Raw genomic sequence first — 21,381 nt, 5'->3', positions numbered from 1 at the left:
CTGGTCTCTGTCTTAAGCTTTAGGTCAGAGCTCTTCATTATACCTGTAAGTAGTAGGTGGCTGCCCTCTTTAGCATCATTGTTTATGCTCCATATTTAAAATATCAGAGCTCTGTTCCCAGGCAATCTTAATGTGTTGACCTGTACAATTGATGCAGATGTGCATCTTTGTTCTGTAGCCAGTACCAAATCCTACACTTTCTCTGTGTTGATGCAGAATCATGAATTACTCACAGGCTGGAATCTAATAAGAAGCCAAAGCCAATATGGGTTGTGCTCTCCGCACACACGCCTGGTTTGTTTTTGGAGAGGGAAAGTCTTCATGGTGAGATCCCTTTCATGCCGACTTTCTCTACCACTTAAGGGAGAATCAAACCGGCTTACACCCACCTTCCCTTCCCACAACAGACTATGTTTACGGGGTGGTTTGCCAGTGCCTTCCCCAGTCATCTTCCCTTTACTCCCAGCAAGCTGGGTACTCATTTTACCGACCTCGGAAGGATGGAAGGCTGAGTCAACCTTGAGCCGGCTACCTTAAAAAAAATTTTTTTTATTATTATTTTCCACTTAAATCACATTTAATTTTATTATTCAATTAACATATTTGAATAACATAAACAATCTTTGTCTAATCGCAACAAATAATTCTATCTTATTGACTTCCCCTCTCCCCTCCTCTATCTGTTTTATATATCTGTAGTTCCCTTTGTAATTAAGTTCTAATTCATTATAATATTTCATATATAACCTTGAGTCGACTACCTGAACCCGACTTCCGTCGGGATCGAACTCAGGTCATGAGCAGAGCTTGGACTGCAGTACTGCAGCTTACCACTCTGCCCCACGGGGCTCGTAAAGGTCCAGCCATTACATTTACATATATACAGGTAGAAAAATTATGCATCAAACAGGATGCCATTCGCTACAATTTGTCCACTGCAAGAGACCTCTGAGAAGAGATACTAGCAAAACCCCTGGATCTTGGGTCGCTAAGGCACAGCAAACCTGTATCAAATCTGTCTGCTGCTGCGTTTTAACAGTTCGCTTGTCGACTCAGCCCCCTTGAGAAGGGAGGCCAACGAGCCGCAGTCTTCTAGCTTTTCTAAGTTATCAACTACTTCCACGATGCTTTCAGCAGCTTCCGGCAAGAGGACCGTGGTGGCGTTAGACTGGAACTTCTTCACCAGATCCGCCTGCCTTAGCGGCTTCCTCCAGTGCCCGTAGAAGGTGTCGCAGCGCTCTGTCAGCGTGTCTCCATCCTGAAGGACGATCGTCACTTCGCAGTAGAGGTTCTTGAAGCTGGGCTGGTTGTCAGAAGGGTGCACCAGGTGTGTCTTTCTGAGAAGTTCGCTCAACTCAGGCCTGGAGATGTTCTGCTGTTTGAATGACTCCACGGAGATGTAGCCGTCCAGGAGGGCAGCGGAGGCCGCAAACTGGAAGGAATGCCTGGCTTCGTGTTCTGAGGCAGGGAATGGCCTGTTCACATATTGTACGTCTGGGGCTTTAAGCACAATCGTCTTGATTCGGCCACTTGGGAGGGACTCCCTACTCTTGGCCAGGTGTTTCCTTGCCGCCAGGGCCGCCTCTGCCATCCAGTGGGTCCCCAGGTGGGCCGGGAAGCTCTTGATGGCCACATCTTGTTGGTCCAAAAGCCACGAATACGATTGCAAACTTGGCAGAGTCTGAGGTAAGTAGTCCGCGTAAAAGGCGCCGAAGCCCGACTTCAGGTCCAGGATTAGCTTGTTCGCTTGAAGGCCCAAGGAGGCCAAGGAGGCCGCTTCCAAGCCGTGCCGGCCTGCGTTGCCCATGTGGAGAGGCTTTGTTTGAGTGGCCGCGTTGGCCAATGGAGCCCCGGCATAAGAGGCGGCGATGGCCAGGGCCTCCTTACACTTGAATTGGTCAAGGCCCAGGAGTTTAGCAGCAGCCGCAGCGCTTCCCAAAGTGCCAACGATGGATGGAGGGTGAAATCTGAGAGGACAGAAGAAGAATGGATGTTTAGCAGCAGTCCAGAAAGATCTGGCCTGAAGAGCTGAGGAGTTGCCCACAAACCAGCACTTTTATTATATTCATCACAGCTTCCCTCTGAGGAAGGGTCAGGGGCTGCTCATGATTTCTTTTTCTCCTCACTGTCTACCTCACAGGTAGCTGTGAGGTAAGTTTCAACTGAGTGGTAGAGACTAGGCATAGTAAACTGAGTGGTTATTTCAGCCAGGGCTTTTAAAAAAAATGTGCAACCAGAGACAAAATATGTAGTTCCATTTTGTGCAATTTCGCTAGGGTTTCCAGGTCCTTCTTTGCCACCGGCGGGAGGTTTTGGGGGCGGAGCCTGAGGAGGGAAGGGTTTGGGGAGGGGCTTCAATGCCATAGAGTCCAATTGCCAAAGTGGCCATTTTCTCCAGGTGAACTGATCTCTATTGGTAGGGTTACCAACCTTCAGGTACTAGCAGGAGATCTGCTATTACAGCTGATCTTCAGCCGATAAGAGATCAGTTCACCTGGAGAAAAGGGCCACTTTGGCCATTGGACTCTATGGCATTGAAGTCCCTCCCCTCCCCAAACCCTGCCCTCCTCATGCTCCGCCCCAAAAACATCCTGCTGGTGGCGAAGAGGGACCTGGCAACCCTATCTCCACATGACAGAGATTGGTTCCCCTGGAGAAAATGGCCACTTGGGAGGATGGACTCTATGGCATTATACCTCACGAAGGTCCCCCCACCCCCCCACAAATCTCTAAAAAGTTCCCTATCAGGAGCTGGCAACCCTATGCTTCAAGCATGAATTACAACCGCACACCACTCTGTGGTTCCAAATTTTCCTTTTCAAATAACTCCAATTTGAATCTATACCTTGCCGATCCAAGTTCAGTATGCTAGCCACTATAGCACACCGGCTGTCAATTCATTTATCATCAACGAACACTGAGTGTCCTGAACCAGGTATGCTTATCCAGAAGACCCATTGAACAAAATGCAACTTTTTCACACTGTAGCTGACCTAGAAGCCCTTTTAGACTTATACTGCAATTAAAATACAACCGCAAAGAAAACCATTTAAGGAAGTCTTAAACATACAGAAGCAAGACAAACCGCCAAAACAAAATTAGTAAAAATTAAAGACCTGTCAAAACAGCAGTAGCCAGCCTAAACACATAGAATTATTTAAAATTGTATGTCAGTTTATTAAACTAAATCGTTTTAATCAGTTGATGGCTCTAATTTAACATTTTTTATGCTATGCAATCTAAACTAAATTGCAGGCAGGATTAGGGGCACAATTATATCCTGAAAGGGTTGCCTGGGTTCTTCGTTCCTCAGCAATCTGACTTTCAAATCGAAGGTGTTCTACTTGACCAAGTGAAATGTCCTAGATGTGCCATGTTTTCTACTTCTTGCGACAAAATTTTTTACATTTCAATTACAATTTTAAATATGGGATGGAAGACAAGCACAGAGAAGATAGTAAATTGGTGGCCCAACAATGCAAAGAGCACGGTTACACAGCCCAGATAACCTACAAGAACCAAAGCATCCCTCTTCCTTTCCAACAAAGCATTTCTGCACACCACACAAAATATGGTCTTCTACCCGTTTCTAAAAACTCCCATTAAGAGTTAAAGGCATACTCATACATCTCCAACTGGATTTAAAGGGGCTTAATTTTGGCTGAATCTGTTATTATTTGTTTTTGCCCCCCCCCCTTTTTTTTGGCAAGATGCTTATCCTGAAGAAGAAGAAGGGTTGGTTTTTATATGCCGACTTTCTCTACCACTTAAGAATCAAAGCGGCTTACAATTACCTTCCCTTCCTCTCCCCACAACAGACACCCTGTGAGGTAGGTGGGCTGTGACAGCAGTGACTAGCCCAGCTGACTTCATGTGTAGGAGTGGGGAAACCAACCCAGTTCACCAGATTAGCCTCTGCCGCTCATGTGGAGGAGTGGGGGAATCAAACCCGGTTCTCCAGATCAGAGTCCACCGCTCTTAACTACTACACCATGCGGAAATTATTTCTGTTGCCCACGTAAGGAAGTGGGGGTGAGGCTGGCTCATGCATGGAGGAGAATGAGGTGACAGAACCCAGAGATGAGGGATGCCAGCCTCCAGATGGGACCTAGGGATCCCCCGGAATTACATCTCATCTCCAGATTATTGAGATCCATTGCCCTGGAGAAAATGAATCCTTTGGAGGGTGGAGTCTATGGCATTGTACCCCACTGAGGTCCCTGTCCTCCCAGGCTCCATCCCCAAATCTCCAAGAGTTTCCAAAGCTGGAGCTGAAACCCCCACCCCCATCCCTTGCCAGTTGCCAGAGGGGACCTGGCAACCCTACTGGAGATAGTAGACTGGGATACAAGAGGGGGTCCTCAGCTTTACTGAATGTTGTGAACAGGTGGTGGGTACCACAGCAAAATGGTTGCTATGGGGGTGGTTGTGACCAAGCAATAAATAGCTTTTATGAGGGTGGGGGCAATTCATATAACATTGGGAGAGTCCACAAAACATTTGGATGTTCCATTTTAGGCATCCTTGTAGGATGGAGGCCTTTGTTTCGAAATGGGTACTTCTTGCAGGCACAAAGGTGATGGGCTCTTCTGAAGCACCTTCTGATCAAAAGAGGGTGGGGAAGAAGAAGCCAAGGTTGCCCCTTTGCTTTGGGCAAGAAGCAAGCCGTTGCTGGGAAACACATTGGTGGACACCCTGTTGGAGATGGGCTGGACCACCGCAAAAGATGGATCCAGCTGTCTGAAAAGAGGAAATCAGCACCCGCAAGGAGTGAGGTTCTACCCTCTTCTCTTTGCTGACTGTGCTGATTTTCTCTTTACCTGGCAAATTCAACCCACAGGAACGAAAGTGTCCATGATCTTCTACCCCTCGTCTGAAGTGGTGAGGTGCATTTACCAGCTCATTCTCCTGCACGTGTGAACCAGGTTTTTTGGGAACAATTGACCTCCATGTCTGCCAGATCAGAGTCCAACATTCAGGCCTTCCTTTGCTCTGATGAGGGCAACATCCATTGTATAACAGGGCGTTAAACACACACACACACACACACACACACACACACACACACGTACCTTTTTGGGACGTCGCTGGCCTCATTGGAAAAGTGCATCAATCTGCCTTGTACTTCGATGCCAACATTGAAAGCCAGAAGGAGATCGAGGCCAGAAATCTTCTTGTTTTCAGGCAGAGCTTCGGAGACCGCGAGGAGAACGGGCAACACGGCTCCAGATGGGTGCGTGGTCGGGTGCCACGTGTCGTCGAAATCCATGGAGTGAACCTTTTTCGGACAACAACAACAAAAACACACACTGGTTTTAAATCAAAGATTTAAGATGTGTGTATGTTTACCTAGATAATTGCTCGGAACTAGGGTTGCCAACCTCTAGGTAATAGTCAAAACCGGCTACAAGTGCTACTCAGGAGTTGTGAATTCAAAGTGAAAGCACAAGCAAAAGTAAACCCACAATAAGGTACTACAATACATTATTGTATTGTACAATACAATTGTACAATACAATATTGCTGTTTAGAAAAAATAAAAATCTCACAAACGCAACCTCAGTTGAGCAAACAGGAAATTTGCAGTTGATCTAAGATAGACCCAATATAACGAATCAAAAAGCGTTACAAAATAGTAAGTATAGGCAAAATGCTCAATTCGTTTCAATTCCATACATATAAATTGCAACAATCAGGCAACGGAAATGTCTTTTGCCTATACTTTCTATTTTGTAACGCTTTTTGCGTCATTATATTGGGTCTATCTTAGACCAACTGCAAATTTCCTGTTTGCTCAACTGAGGTTGCGTTTGTGAGATTTTTATTCTCAATATATTTTTCTAAACAGCAATATTATATTGTAGTACCTTATTGTGGGTTTACTTTTGCTTGTGCTTTCACTTTGAATTCACAACCTCTAGGTAGTAGCTGGAGATCTCTTGCTATTACAAATGATCTCCAGTCGATAGAGATCAGTTCACCTGGAGAAAATGGTCGCGTTGGCAATTGGGCTCTATGGCATTGAAGTCCCTCCCCTCCCCAAACCCCACCCTCCTCAAGCTCCTCAGCTATAGGCCTTGCGGAATAGCTCTGTCTTGTAGGCCCTGAGGAACTCTTTAAGGTCCCGCAGGGCCCTGATGTCACCAGACAGAGAAGTCCACCAGGCCGGTTCCAGGGCTGAAAAGGCCCCCTATTCAATGGGGAAAGTTTTTTTAAAAACCTTACTGGGTGTCCAAACCCCTGGGGACACCTAAAGTCGCTCACTGAATCCCAGGTTTCGGTTTTCTTGCTTTTGTTTGCTACGCTTATCGAATTCTTCACAATCTTCAAAGAAGACCCCCCCCTCTAAAAGTAATTTAGTATTCGGAGAGTTTCCTTACCGCCACTCCATTCACAAAAGTTGCGTACAGGGGAGGGAGCCGGATGTCTGGGTGAGCCCAAACGGTGCTGGATGTATCGGAACTGTAGATCTGGAATAAGATGGTACAGCTTAATTTTGCACTTAAGCATCAGGCAAAACAATATTATTGCTTTAAACTTTTTCAGGGTATATGAACCAGAGAGGCTGAGATTCACATCGTTGAAACAGTCCCGAGTTTTGCAGTGGTGAACGGCACGGAAACAAAGGCTAACAACCTAATCTTATTTGTGCTAGGCTCCCGCTTAAAGGCAAGAATTGAAATATCATAGCAAGAACTGAAATATTATAGCAGATTCAACAGACAGCTCATTCAGTACTGAACAATGGGGCAATCTGTTGCTGTTCATGTCTACTCGGGCGGTTTGGCTCTAGTCTGGGGAAACTTCTGCATCAGTAACGCTGCTAGTCTTGGAAGAGCCACAAGATTCCTTTTCGTGTTTGCTGCGACGACTCCGCCAGAAACTGCAGCCCAGTTAATCGCGACGTTTGGGAGATTCTCATCCACCCCCAAAGGCCTTTTCGAGTTAGTTATCCCTAATGCATGACGTGCACATTTCAATCACTGTACCTTACTGTACTGGACCATTTTTTGGAAGACGTCCGTTCTGGTGCCCAAGAGCCCAACTCCTAAGGTGTCAAGAATCATCCGTTTGCTCCTCCGAATGACCACGTCAGTCAGGTGGCTGGCCTTCAGCCCATGGATCACGTTAGCAAAATTTCCAGTAATATTCTGTCAAAAGATTTTTGTTAAAAACACAATCTGTTAGAAGAAGAAAACAACGACGAAGAAGACAAAGAAGAAGAGTTGTTTTTTATATGCCGATTTTCTCTACCACTTTAGGAAGAATCAAACCGGCTTACAAATGAGGGGCTGTGGCTCAGTGGTAGAGCATCTGCTGGGCATGCAGAAGGTCCCAGGTTCAATCCCCGGCATCTCCAGTTAAAGGGTCTAGGCAAGTAGGTGACGTGAAAGACCTTCGCATGAGACCCTGGAGAGCTGCTGCCTGTCTGAGTAGACAATACTGACTTTGATGGACCAAGGGTCTGATTCAGTATAAGGCAGCTTCATGTGTTCCTTTCCTCTCCCCACAACAGAAAACTTGTGAGGTAGGTGGGGCTGAGACAGCTCTTAATAGAACTGTGACTAGCCCAAGGTCACCCAGCTGGCTTCATGTGTAGGAGTGGGGAAACCAACCTGGTTCACCTTATTAGAGTCTGCAGCTCATGCGGAGGAGTGGGGAATCAAACCCTGTTCTCCAGATTAGCGTCCACCGCTCTTAACCAATACACCATGCTCGCTCTCTAATATGTGGTGGTAGAAAAGAGCAAGAGTCCAGTAGCACCTTAAAGACTAACAAAATTTCTGGCAGGGTGTGAGCTTTCGTGAGTCACAGCTCACTTCTTCAGAAGCGAGCTGTGTTAGTAATCTGAGATCTCACTTCCAGCTCATTTCCCTGCCACATTCTGACCTCCAGCCACAGGTTCACACCTGCAGCTTAATAACTACCTGCAATTTCCTGCCTGACCACCTTTTTGCCTTGCTTCTGCAGCCACCCTTCTCAGACTGGAGGCAAGGAGAGTTTTTAGCAGAAAGCTGCAGGTGAACAGGGTAGAGCCATAATTGCATGGGGCATACCGATACATCCTCACCAGCACCTCTGTGCCTTTGTTGTTGTAAAGCTTCAAAAACCTGCCACACCTATTTGACTAGAGGGAACAGGCCTGAGCGTCTACCCCAGCCACACCCAGTTTCTGACGCATCCAGCTGACCTCAGCCATGTATTGTGTCCGGCCAGGTGTTTGGTAACCACCTTTGGGCAACCGAAACAAGAGGTTTATCACACCTTTGGTGGGCTGCTGGCCACAACTGGTAAATTTAGCTCAGGTGGTGCAGGACAGGTGTGTCCTATGGGACATAGACTGTGACAAACTGTCTCCAGTTCTCTTTTAGAAAAAAGATTGCAGGCCTTTGGCTGACCTTCGATTGCTTTGTGTTGGAAGCAGTCATAAGAACATAAGAAAGGCCATGCTGGATCAGACCAAGTCCAGCAGTCTGTTCGCGCAGCGGACAACCAGGTGCCTCTAGGAAGCCCACAATCAAGACGACTGCAGCAGCGCCCTCCTGCCTGTGTTCCATAGCACCTCATATCATAGAAATGCTCCTCATACTAGAGAGAATAGGTATGCACCATGGCCAGTATCCATTTTGACTAGTAGCCACGAATAGCCTTCTCCTCCATGAATGTGTCCACTCCCCTCTTAAAGCCTTCCAAGTTGGCAGCCATCACCACATCCTGGGGCAGAGTGGATCACAAGGTATAAACAATAAGAGCATAAGAAAGGCCATGCTGGATCAGACCGAGGCCCATCAAGTCCAGCAGCCTGTTCACACAGGGGCAAACCAGGTGCCTCTAGGCAGCCCCCAAACAAGACGACTGCAGTAGCAGCATCCAGCCTGTGTTCCACAGCACCTCATATAATAGGCATGCTCCTCTGATGCTGGAGAGAATCATATAATCATAGAGTTGGAAGGGGCCACCAGGGTCATCTAGTCCAACCCCCTGCACTATGCAGTAATTTCACAACTACCTCCCCCCCACACCCCCAGTGACCCCTTCTCCATGCCCAGAAGATGGCCAGAAGAACAGGTATGCATCATGACTAGAATCCATTTTTACTAGTAGCCATGGATAGCCCTGGCCTCCATGAACATGTCCACTCCCCTCTTAAAGCCTTCCAAGTTGGCAGCCATGACCACATTTTGGGGCAGGGAGTTCCACAATTTGACTATGTGTCATGTGAAGAAATATTTCCTTTTATCTGTTTTGAATCCCTCACCCTCCAGCTTCAGCAGATGACCCCACGTTCTAGTATTATGAGAGAGGGAGAAGAGCTTCTCCCCTTCCACTCTCTCCATACCATGCATAATTTTATAGACCTCTTTCACGTCTCACCTTTAAACCACCTTCTTTCCAAGCTAAACAGCCCTGACGGTTTAACTGTTCCTCATAGGGCTGTTGCTCTTGTCACCTGATCATTTTTGGTTGCTCTTTTCTGCACCTTCTCAAGCTCTGTAATATCCTTTTTTAGGTGTGGTGACAGTATTCCAAGTGTGGTCTCACCATAGATTTGTACAAGGGCAGTATAATAGCAGCAGTTTTATTCTCTATTCCTCGCCTAATTATGGCCAGCATGGAATTTGCCCTTTTCACAGCAGCCGCACACTGGGTTGACATCTTCTTCAAGCTATCCCCTACCACCCCAAGACCCCTTTCTTGGTCTGTCGCTGCCAGCACAGATCTCATCAGTGTATATGTGATTTTTTTTGCCCCAATATGCATCACTTTACACTTGCTCACATTGAATCCCATTTTAATGCCCATTCCTCCAGTTTGAGATCCTTTTGGAGCTCTTCACAGTCCGATTTTGTTTTAACCACTCTAAATAGTTTGGTGTCCTCTGCAAATTTGGCCACCTTGATGTTCACCTCCAACTCCAGGTCACTGATGATCCTAGAGATGGAGGCAAAACCAGCGTTCACCTTTCCAGCAGCTCTGCTTCTGTCTCCTTGCCCAGCCCAGCAGGGAAGAAGAATAAGAAGAATTGGTTTTTATGTGCCGACTTTCTCTACCACTTAAGGGAGACTCAAACCGGCTTACAATCATCTTCCCTTCCCCTCCCCTCAACAGACACCCTGTAAGGTAGGTGGAGCTGAGAGAGCTCTAAGAGAGCTGTGACTAGCCCAAGGTCACCCAGCTGGCTTTGTGTGTCGGAGTGGGGGAAACCAATCCAGTTCACCAGATTAGCCTCCGCCGCTCATATGGAGGAGTGGGGAATAAACCTGGTTCTCTAGATCAGAGTCCACCACTCTTAACCACTACACCACGCTGGCTCTCCCCCATTGGAGCAGTCCCCCATTTACTTGCTGAAAGAAAAGCCACACCAACTCTTTCCCTCTATTCAGATAAACAACACAAGTGTCATACCTTCGCCCACATGGTCCCCCCAACAGCAATTTTTCCTCCTGGGCAGGAAATGCGTGAAGGAGAAATCTTCACGACAAACCTTAAAGGGGGACAAAGAAGTCCCTTTTATACTGTGGGAACAGTTGGTGCGGGGTGTTATTTCTTACACGGTCCACACCTCCTTCCTTTTACCCAGAAGTTTCCCCTTTTCAACATTTCTGACTTTCCCCTGACTAATTTCAGGCGTGCCATGGATGGACGGCACTCCGGATTGCGGCAAGACGTGGGGCAATCCCTGCCAGAGGCAAGCTCTGTGTAAGTTACCGATGGCTAAACAAACACAAAAGCTCACTGCCCAGTTTTGGTCCCTGCCAGAGAGCAGATAAGGCGGTTGTAATAACTCCATGGCACCCAGTACAAAAACAAAACAGAATTTTATTATAAGCTAGGCCTGGTCTAAGCCCTGCTATGCTATAACCAGCCACAGCCAGCAACCAACAACACAAGTGAAAATGACACTAAAGCAAAAGGATTTTACCTTAAGGCAGGGGTGGGGAACCTTTTTTCTGCCAGGGGCCATTTGGATGTTTGTAACATCGTTCGAGGGCCATACAAAGTTATCAACTTACAAATTAGTATTTGGTCAAACATTTAGCCAAGAGGCATGACCTGAGATGGCTCTGCTGTGTCTGCCACGTAGAGCGACTCGCTTTTGAGCTCTGCCGTCCCCAGCTGGGCCCGAGAGACTCAGGCAGGGCAGCAAACACAAGACTGAGTGAGTGACAAGCCGCTCGGGGCTTGTAGGCGAAGGGGCTCGGTCCAGTAACGCCCCGATCCAGCACTTTCCCGCCCTACTTGTCTTTTGCAGGACTTAGATGTGACGTCACCCCCGGTGCTTGCACAGGAGACCTTTACCTTAGAGGGGAAAGAACCAGAAGGGAGAGGGGGTACCGACCAAGCCCCAAGCAGGTAGCTGCCCCAGATGACCCCCCCGGTGCAAGCAAGCAGGCAGGCATCCAACCGGTGGTGCACTTGCCCAACTGGTGGCACAGGATGGTCTGTTGCACCAGCTGGGCGTAGCCGTCCAGCCGCACGCAGGAATTCTCCTGCTCCGCATGGTTGGGGCCGGATTCTACAGCCAGGGAAGGGCCATAGCTCAGTGATAGAGCATCTGCTTGGCATGCAGAAGGTCCCAGGTTCAATTATCGGCTGGAGATACGTTGTAATAGCAGGAGATTTCCAGCTAGTACCCGGAGGTTGGTAACCCTACACCAAGGTAGCCAGAAACAGGTACTTCTATGGAATACTTGCTCATGGCTTGTAACATGGGGAGAGAGAACCCTTTCAGGCTCTTTATCTTTGGACATCTCTTGTGTTAGGATGATTTGGACTACAACTAGGTTTGCTTGCTTCTGTCTGGATGCTTTGCTCAGACCCCTTCTCAGCTGCAGAATTGTCCAGGTAGGTGTGAGGCAGGGTTGCCAGCTCCGGGCTGGGAAATACTGGGAGATATTGTGGGTGGGTCCTGAGGAATGTGGGGTTTGGGAAGGGAGGGACTTCAACGGGTTATAATGCCATAGAGTCCACCTTCCAAAGCGGCCATTTTCTCCAGGTGAACTGATCTCTGTCACCTGGAGATCAATTGTAATCCCAGGAGATCTCCAGCCACCACCTGGAGGTTGGTGACCCTAGTGCGAGGGCATATCTCAAAGAACCACCACTTATGTGAAGTTCTCTGTTGTTGCTGAGAATGCCTCTTTAGTGGCTTCGAGAACACAATGGGGAACTGTCCTTGAGTGGCATCAAGCACTTCCAGTCTAGATTGTGGGTCATTCTAAATTAGGGCTGTCAAAAAAAAAAAATCGGTACAGTTCGGATTCGGCCGAATTTGACCCTTGTGGGGTCGGTACGTGCCGAAGTCCGAACTCCCCCGCTTCGGATCCCTGGTAATTCGGGGGGATCCGGAGTTCGGGGGAAAATTCGGCCGAAGCGCGCCTTCAGGGATTCCCTGAAGGCGCGCGGGGGCCCTTTAAACTGATCTGAGCCTCCCAGCTGGGAGGCGCAGATCAGTTTAAAGGGCAGCCCGCCCCCCTTCAGCGGGCTCCGCTGAAGGGGGGCTGGCTGCCCTTTAAACTCATCTGTGCCTCCCGGCCGGGAGGCGCACATCAGTTTAAAGGGCAGCCCGCCCCCCTTCAGTGGGCTCCCGTGAAGGGGGGGGGCTGCCATTTAAACTCATCTGTGCCTCCCGGCCGGGAGGAACAGATGAGTTTGAATGACAGCCAGCCTCCCTTCAGCGGGCTCCCGTGAAGGGGGGCGGGCTGTCATTTAAACTCATCTGTGCTTCCCGGCCGGGAGGCACAGATGAGTTTGAATGACAGCCCGCCTCCCTTCAGCGGGCTCCCGTGAAGGGGGGCGGGCTGTCATTTAAACTCATCTGTGCCTCCCGGCCGGGAGGCACAGATGAATTTGAATGACAGCCCGCCTCCCTTCAGCGGGCTCCCGTGAAGGGGGGCGGGCTGTCATTTAAACTCATCTATGCTTCCCGGCCGGGAGGCACAGATGAGTTTGAATGACAGCCCGCCTCCCTTCAGCGGGCTCCCGTGAAGGGGGGCGGGCTGTCATTTAAACTCATCTGTGCCTCCCGGCCGGGAGGCACAGATGAGTTTAAATGACAGCCCGCCTCCCTTCAGGGGAGCCCGCTGAAGGGAGGCGGGCTGCCCTTTAAACTGATCTGAGCCTCTCAGCTGGGAGGTGCAGATCAGTTTAAAGGGCAGCCCGCGCCTTTCAGCGGGCTCCCCTGAAGGGGGGCCCGAATTGGCCGAATTTATTCGCGAACTCCCGAACTTGCTGAATTCGGCCCCCCCCGGTTGCCCGCCAGATTTGAGTTCGGATCCGTCCGAACTGAAAATCACCGAATCAGGGGAAATTCGGTTGATTTTCAGTTCGGACCGAACCGAATTGACAGCCCTATTCTAAATATCTTGGCATGTTGAAGTCCTTTCCCATCACTCGCCTGCCTCTTCTACTTTGTTCCACTCCCCCTGTACCTCCCCCACCCCCTCCAGCCAGTCTGGACCATCATCAGCAAGTATCCAAAGAGGAAGAAGGTTCTTGTGCAAACATAACCATGAATTTCTGCTTTCAAATGTTTAAACTTACAAAACCCCACCCGATACCAAAAGTAACATTTCCTTGACATCAACTAACTTCAAGCTGTTACGTACTGAATTGCACAACCTAAGAAAGCTTGTCAACTTTACTCCATCTGAACTTCTCCTTTCATTTTCAACTTCTTCAAAACTAGTGCTGGGAATGATCTTCTGAGAACTGAAATAGTTAGGTCTCTGGGATACAGCGATACCCTATTTTATGCAGCATTACTCGACCACAAAAGCTGAGTTTACAACCATTTTCCCACCCCTCAAGTAGACATTCAAATTCAAATCTTTAATAATACAGTCAATGACAACAGTACACATACAGAAAATTATAACCTGTGCCTATTTGCATATTACAAGTCTAAAAAGTAAGGTTAAAAATGCAAAACATCACAGGCTTATCAATGACCCCTTTACATGATATGTTGTACCACTTATTCTTTTCCTAGCAAGGTATGCCGAACTTTAATAGCCACGGTGCAGAATTTAGTGGTCTGGAGAGAAACCTGAGGTGAAATCCCCGTGCATAAGGCAAAGTGTGGGACACACAAGCTTAGTTTAGCTCACAGCCAATTACAAAGCAGCATGTCCAGAGGCGGGGATTCAAATCCTGCTACCTTGGAGCTCTTTCTGAGCAGAAGAAAGGCTTCTTAAAACTGAGGCTTGGATTCCCCCCTTCTTTTCAGATTGCTCCATTTTTTGTTTTATGTTCTTAAAATGCGTTTTTATGCAGCAATTGGGTTTGGGAGGGAGGGAACTTTTCTCTCACTACAGCCAATTACGAAGCAGCATTTCAAAGAGCAGGGATCCAAATACTTCCTGATTTGAGCTGGGAGACTGCTGGTGCATAGATTCCCAACAGGAAAGTGTGGGTCCAGCGAGCAACAAACCTCAGGTAAAACTCCCATGCATAAACAACCTTTGTTTGAACAGAAAAGAAAAGCGTAGGATGAGATAAGCCGAGAGAGGGGCCAAGAAGAAATTGTACCAGTTACAGTAATGGGTACTTCAAAGGGAATGGGTCAGTTAGAAAGATAACAAAGTTGAAACGGACTCAGGTGTTGGGATCAAGTAAATAAGCGGAACTGATGAACAACTATGGATTAAGAGGTGTGTTGGAAATGATGAGAGGTAACATGTTACATTATGTGTTTTCAAACCAATGAAATGGCAAATTGAGCAAGGTATAAAATGTATTGCACAGCTATTGTCTCCTTGCACAAGCTTTGGAGATGACTCCCTTGCGGCAGTCTGTTCGTGGCCATGAATAAAGGCGGCGTAGAGGCTAAGAGCGGTGGACTCTAATCTGGAGAACCGGGTTTGATTCCCCGCTCCTCCACATGAGCGGCAGAGGCTAATCTGGTGAACTGGATTTGTTTCCCCGCTCCTCCACACGAAGCCAGCTGGGTGACCTTGGGCTAGTCACACTCTCTCAGCCCCACCTACCTCACAGGGTGTCTGGTGTGGGGAGGGGAAGGGGATTGTAAGCCGGTTTGATTCTTCCTTAAATGGTAGAGAAAGCTGGCATATAAAACTAACTCTTCTTCTTCTATTTTCCTTCCACTAAGTGTGCGTGTTGTAATTGGTCACAAAAAAGCAGGCAAACGAACTTGAACCCCAATTTGGGTATCATCATCTTCTGTCACTGCTTGGAAAAGTTCTGCTTTTCTCAGTATCGTTTCCCTTTCTCGGCTGCAATTACTGTAAGTGAAATAATTGGATTGTTCTGTGACTATTTTGAAGATTTCTTTCTTTCTTTTAGAGGTTGCAGCTGCTGGAGTTCCTCCTCCTCTTCCTCAAATACTCACAATAAGGTGAAAATATTCCCTGCGAACACACACACATGCTGGGCAAATTCAAGAAGTCAGGGTTCTAGTGACAGTGCAACCCATTGTATGAACTCAGGTTTAGAGCAAAACCCCTGGAATCAAAAGTAGATCAAAAGTACACTTTCCGTGCAGATTCTGCCTCTATTTATAGGGTCATGGGGCTCTTTCAAGGGCTAGGAGAAGGAAAGAGGAATCCATGTGAACTAATTGGCATGTTGCCTGACTGGTTGAAGGCAAGAAGGAGAGAGTGCCCGGGTCCTGGGAGGCTGGCATCCCTATTTCATGCTGTCTGGGCACTCTCTGACCCCACCCCACCCGATATGAGCCACCAAGCACAAGGTGGAATCACCTTTGTTTCAACAACTCAGAATCAGGGACAAGCGCGCCACCTGCTGTTTCCAAAAAGGTTTGGCCTTTCTTGCAAGAAAAATAGTCCCAGGGGTTAGCCCAAACTAGCCTGAGCTCACCAGTTTGGCTGCTAAGCAGGGTCAGCCCTGGTTAGCACATGGATGGGAGACCACCAAGGAAGTCCAGGGTTGCTATGCAGAGGCAGGCGACAGCAAACCACCTCTGAATGCCTCTTGCCTTGAAAACCCCATGATGGGGTTGTCATAAGCCGGCTGTGATTTACTGCTAAACAAATATTAGCCCTGTGGCAGCATAATAAAACAAAACTCTGGTAAGCACCTTCCAGACTAACAAAATTTATTCCAGCATAAGCTTTTGTGAATCACGTTGAGTCTTTCAGGTAATGGAATGCTATTTGTTGATTTGAATCCCCCCACCCACCCAAATTCTCCAACTGGAAAAGGTAATTTAGGAGAGGGCTTTAGGTAGCCAGGTTTCTGCTGGGTTACACCTAGCTCAGCGCTCAGGGGGGCTTTTGAACCGGTTTCTTTAATGCCCCGCCAGTGGTTATATAAAACTCTGTTTGTGACTTGCACAAGCCCACGACGGTACCTAAAAATAATTCCACGCACACTTTTGAAAAGTCTTGGGATTGTGACCTCTCTTCACAGTAGTGCAGCTTTGGAAAATGGTCTGCGTAACAATGAAATGGATCAGGTGAGGGATCATAGAATCATAGAGTTGGAAGGGACAACCCGGGTCATCTAGTCCAACCCCCTGCCCAATGCCGGTAATTCACAACTACCTCCCCCCCACGCCCCCAGTGACCTCTACTCCATGGCCAGATGGCCAAGATGCCCTCCCTCTCATGATCTGCCTAAGGTTGTAGAATCAGCATTGCTGATAGATGGCCATCTAGCCTCTGCTTAAAAACCTCCAGGGAAGGAGTTCTTACCACCTCCCGAGGAAGCCTGTTCCACTGAGGAACCGCTCTGTTAGAACATTCTGCCTAATGTCTAGACCGTGCAAATCTCTCATGCTTGCTTGAATTCTTCCTCCGTCTCACTAGCTGTTCTTTATACCCTGGAACACCTGCCTTTCAGCGTGACTGCTCTTGTACACGTTCCTTCTTGGTTGCCTCCCCTTTTCCTCTCTCCTCCCTGTTACCTTTGATAAGATGTAATAAATATTTTTCCCCATTCCTTCCCTCTCTCCTGTTCCAATGTAACTTGTAAGCCCCTTGGGGCAGGGGCCTTTCTTTTTAAGCTCCCGTTGTTTTATTACAAAGCACCATAGGCTGATGGGGTTGTATTAAGAAAGGCGGAATTCAGGCCTCTGATTCTGCCAGTGCGGGTTACCGGGAGAGTTAAACCAAAAATTCAAAGAGGAAACAAGGAATATTTTGAAGTTTCCTGATGTTGTCTTTTCATTATTGATGGACCTGTAATTTGCAAACCCGTAACTGACAGCAGTATCTGATACGCACCGTCAGCCCGAAGGCTGTGCTGCGTTTTCCATATCTGTTTGCATCCTGTGAGGCTAATTTGAGCATCCTTTTCATTACGGTGATGGATGTTCAGCTGCAGTTGTTGGATGTGCCAGATTGATTTCATGATGAAATGATTCTAACAAAAGAAGCCCCTGTTGTGAAAATCCTTCATTCACCTCTCCAATAAGCTTAAATAGGGGTTTTCCAACATATTTCTCTGTTTTTACTTCTCTTGTCTACTAACACCAGTTGCTCTCATAATTTCCCAATCCATCTCTGCAGTCATGAGGACTAGGATCTTGCTTGTAAAACGCAGAAAGATCTTGGTGGCTGAACAAAATGGATAGACATTGTATGTAGGATTGCCAACCGCTAGGTAATAGCTGGAGATCTCCTGCTATTACAACTGATCTCCAGCAGATAGAGATCAGTTCAGCCGGAGAAAATGGCCGCTTTGGCAATTGGACTCTATTGCATTGAAGTCCCTCCCCAAACCCTGCCCTCTTCAGACACCGCCTCAAAAACCTCCCGCCGGTGGAGAAGAGGGACCTGGCAACCCTAATCATATGGAATATAAAACTGGTGTATCTTTTCTGAACAATGCAACACGTTTATTTTTATCAATATCACTGTTGATTGTCTAACTCAGGGGTCCCAAAAGTGGCACCCATTGGTGCCATGGTTCCCTTTGACACCTTTCCTGGTGCATGGCAAGTGTTTTTAGAAAGTAGGTGGGGTCAGGTGAGACTTTTGCCCAGCAGGGCTTCTGATTGGCCACTGGAGATCTAATTGACTGTGCAGATCAGCTTCTCCCTGTCCACCCTCTCCATACCATGCATAATTTTATAGGCCTCTGTCATGTCTCCTCTTAACTGCCTTCTTTCCAAGCGAAACAGCCCTAAGCATAGAGCTGGAAGGGACTCCAAGGGTCATCTAGCCCCAAACCCTGCACAATTCGGGAAATTAACAGCTACCGCCCCCCCCCCCATGCCGTGAGGAAGGCAAAAACCCTCCAGGATCTCTGGGCTAATATGGCCTAGAGAAGAATTTCTTCTGTATTCCACAGTGGCAATCGGTACTACCCTGGGCATATAAGAAAGGGCCACGAGAGCTGAGCACTGGCTCATCCGTTACCACCTTCCCATGTAGTGGTTAAGAGCAGTGGACTCTGATCTGGAGAACTGGGTTTGATTCCCCGCTCCTCCACATGAGCGGCGGAGGCTAATCTGGTGAACCAGGTTGGTTTCCCTGCCCCTACACATGAAGCCAGCTGGGTGACCTTGGGCTAGTCACAGCTCTCTCAGCCCCACCTACCTCACAGGGTGTCTGCTGTGGGGAGGGGAAAAGAAGGTGATTGTAAGCCCGTTTGATTCTTCCTTAAGTGGTAGAGAAAGTCAGCATATAAAAACCAACTCTTCTTTTCTCACGATCTGCCGAATCAAGAAATGCGTGGCTATATTTTCAAACCTCATTGCTGAATTCACTGCATTTTCCATTAGCTTGAGAAGAGGACACTTCTGTGCTCAGTAAACATCAAGAGTCATTGACGATTAAAGCTCTAGAGCTTTTTTTTTCCTGCTGTAAGTGAATGGTAAATATTTTGCTTCAAAATCATTTTGAGTGCACTTACAGGTGTTTCATATTGAGTATAATAATTCAAATTGAGTATAATAATTCAAAAGAGCCCCGTGGCGCAGAGTAGTAAGCTGTAGTACTGCAGTCCAAGCTCTGCTCACAACCTGAGTTCGATCCCGACGGAAGTCGGTTTCAGGTAGCCGGCTCAAGGTTGACTCAGCCTTCCATCCTTCCGAGGTCGGTAAAATGAGGACCCAGCTTGCTGGGGGTAAAGGGAAGATGTCTGGGGAAGGCACTGGCAAACCACCCCGTAAACAAAGTCTGCCTAGTAAACGTCAGGATGTGATGTCACCCCATGGGTCAGGAACGACCCGGTGCTTGCACAGGGGACCTTTACCTTTATAATAATTCAGAAGTGCATAATCACTCTAAACCCATCCCTGCCTCTGATATGTGTCCTTGTTGCCTTCAAGGGCCTCATTGAGCTAGAAAAGAACGCACAGCTTAACTGCCACAAATTAAATGGTTTACTGAAGTTTGGTGGTGGAAACTGTCCTCATGTTGTCGCCGGCACATGAAGCTATCTTATACTCAATCAGACCATGGGTCCATCAAGGTGGGTATTGTCTACTCAGACTGGCAGTGGCTCTCCAGGGTCTCAGGCAGAGGTCTTTCCCATGACCTACAATCTGCTCCTTTTAACTGGAGATGCTGGGATTGAGCTTGGGACCTTCTGCGTTCAAAACAGATGCTGTACCACTCAGCCATAGCTAGGGTTGCCAAACTCCAGGTACTAGCTGGAGATCTCCTGCTACTCAACATATCCAGCTGATAGAGGTCAGTTCACCTGGATAAAATGGCCGCTTTGGCAATTGGGCTCTATGGCATTGAAGTCCCTCCCCTCCCCAAACCCTGCCCTCCTCAGGCTCTGCCCCAAAAACCTCCTGCTGGTGGTGAGGAGGCACCTGGCAACCCTAGCCATAGCCCTTCCCCTTATGGGGACCCCTCGTAGGTTTTTCACAGCAAGAGACGTTCCATCAATCAATCATTTTATTTGCAGTCATAGACCATCAAACAAATTGAGTTTACATTACTGAATAAGCAAGAGACGTTCAGGGGTGGTTTGTCATTGATTGCCTCTGTGTAATAACCCTGGACTTCCTTGGCTGTCTCCCATCCAAGTACACACCAGAGCGGACCCTGTTTAGCTTCTGAGATCTGATGAGATTCAAGCAGCCTGGGTATACACACCAAAATACACTGCTGAGAGGAAAAGAAAGGCAGAAGATAAAAGAAGCAAAGAGGGAACGCACAAAGCTTACATGTGGCCCAGTAGCGATGCTGTTTAGCACACGGGATGGAAGTTGACGAATTCATTAGTTGGTTTCTTTACCACTTTTCTCCCGTAAGGGACCCAAAATGATGATGTGGTGGTGGAAACGGCGGTCAAGTCACAGCTGACTTATGGCAACCCTGTAGAGTTTTCAGGGCAGGAGACGTTCAGAGGTGGTTTGCCAATGGCTGCCTCTGCATAGCAACTCTGGACTTCCTTGGTGGTCTCCCATCCAAGGACTAACCAGGGCTGACCTTGATCTCAGACAAGATCGGGCTAGCCTGGCCCATCCAGGTCAGGCCTATGATGTACAACAATAAAAACACAAAATACCATAAAAGACAAAATAGATTATAAATATACAAGCAAGCAAGATAATCAACTGTGACACAGGCCCGTCCTCTCTCTAATGGGCCAGCTTTTCCAAGGCCATCCCCAGTTGAAAGGACCAGGTAATAAATGATGTGGAAGACCCTGGAGACCCAGTGGCAGGACTCTATGTGGTCCCTCTACTCCCCAAACCCCACCCTCCTCAGGCTCTGCCCCAAAAACCTCCCACCGGTGGCGAAGAGGGACCTGGCAACCCTAGAGAACACTGAAGTTGACCACTTCATCTTCCCGACTGAAGGCTCTCATGACCCAATATCTCAGGCTTCAAAGATGCACCTCAGCCCTCTTCTTGTTCATCTCTGTCCAGCTTTGATCCAAGAACTTCTTTTATAAACGAGCCAGAACTTCTATTTAAACGAGCCAGAACTGACTGCTGTCATCTTTTTTTTCGCCTGGGGAACCTTTCCCAGTTGCAACTTAAGATTCAGTCCACTAGGTGTTCCCCTTTCCTTGGTTAAAATCCTACATCCTCCCAGAACAAAAGGGTCTTGGATAGAAAAACGGGAGCTTCGAATCCTTACCTGGGCCCAGTGAGGTGTCTAAGAACAATCAGACAAGCATTCTGCTCTCAGCTGGTGTTTTGCAGTGTAGGAAAGGAACGGATCACATCACAGCACAACGCAAATATATTATTAGACTGCTAGTGTTCTTCAGAGAGGGTTATCTTGTGCACTTGTGGGTATGTGGTCCACAATGGCAGTCAGATCTCTCCAGCCCTTCAATTTTATGAACAAAATTAGCACCCAATATTTGGCTGTTTGATTTCACAGGCTCTATTCATTCCAAAATGGAAGCCTGAAAATTCACAATATTGTTTCTTAAACTGCTTACACTGTAAATACATTATTGGGGGGAGGTTTTTTTATTTTATTT

At 47.7% G+C, this 21,381-nt stretch overlaps 1 protein-coding gene across 1 annotated transcript; it reads right to left on the bottom strand.

Annotated features, from left to right (window-relative positions):
- Nucleotides 1-1,009: 1,009 nt before the first annotated feature.
- ACOD1 (aconitate decarboxylase 1) lies at nt 1,010-10,419 on the bottom strand. The gene is made up of 5 exons (XM_056862055.1): nt 10,408-10,419; nt 6,990-7,151; nt 6,381-6,470; nt 5,073-5,278; nt 1,010-1,967 (listed from the first exon to the last, which is right to left on the bottom strand). The coding sequence occupies exons 1-5, from the start codon at nt 10,417-10,419 to the stop codon at nt 1,010-1,012; spliced, it is 1,428 nt and encodes a 475-aa protein (XP_056718033.1).
- Between the last annotated feature and the right edge of the window lie 10,962 nt (nt 10,420-21,381).

This window comes from Euleptes europaea, chromosome 16 (assembly GCF_029931775.1).
Source record: "Euleptes europaea isolate rEulEur1 chromosome 16, rEulEur1.hap1, whole genome shotgun sequence".
Taxonomy (NCBI): domain Eukaryota; kingdom Metazoa; phylum Chordata; class Lepidosauria; order Squamata; family Sphaerodactylidae; genus Euleptes; species Euleptes europaea.
This window is presented reverse-complemented; position numbering and strand designations above follow the sequence as displayed.

Excerpts from the sequence above, each read along its gene's own strand:
- ACOD1 (XM_056862055.1), bottom strand. Across the intron at positions 5,279-6,380 it reads CTTTTGTGAATGGAGTGGCG|GTTCACTCCATGGATTTCGA; the intron begins GTAAGGAAACTC and ends TGTCCGAAAAAG. Across the intron at positions 1,968-5,072 it reads GCCAGCGACGTCCCAAAAAG|ATTTCACCCTCCATCCATCG; the intron begins GTACGTGTGTGT and ends CTGTCCTCTCAG.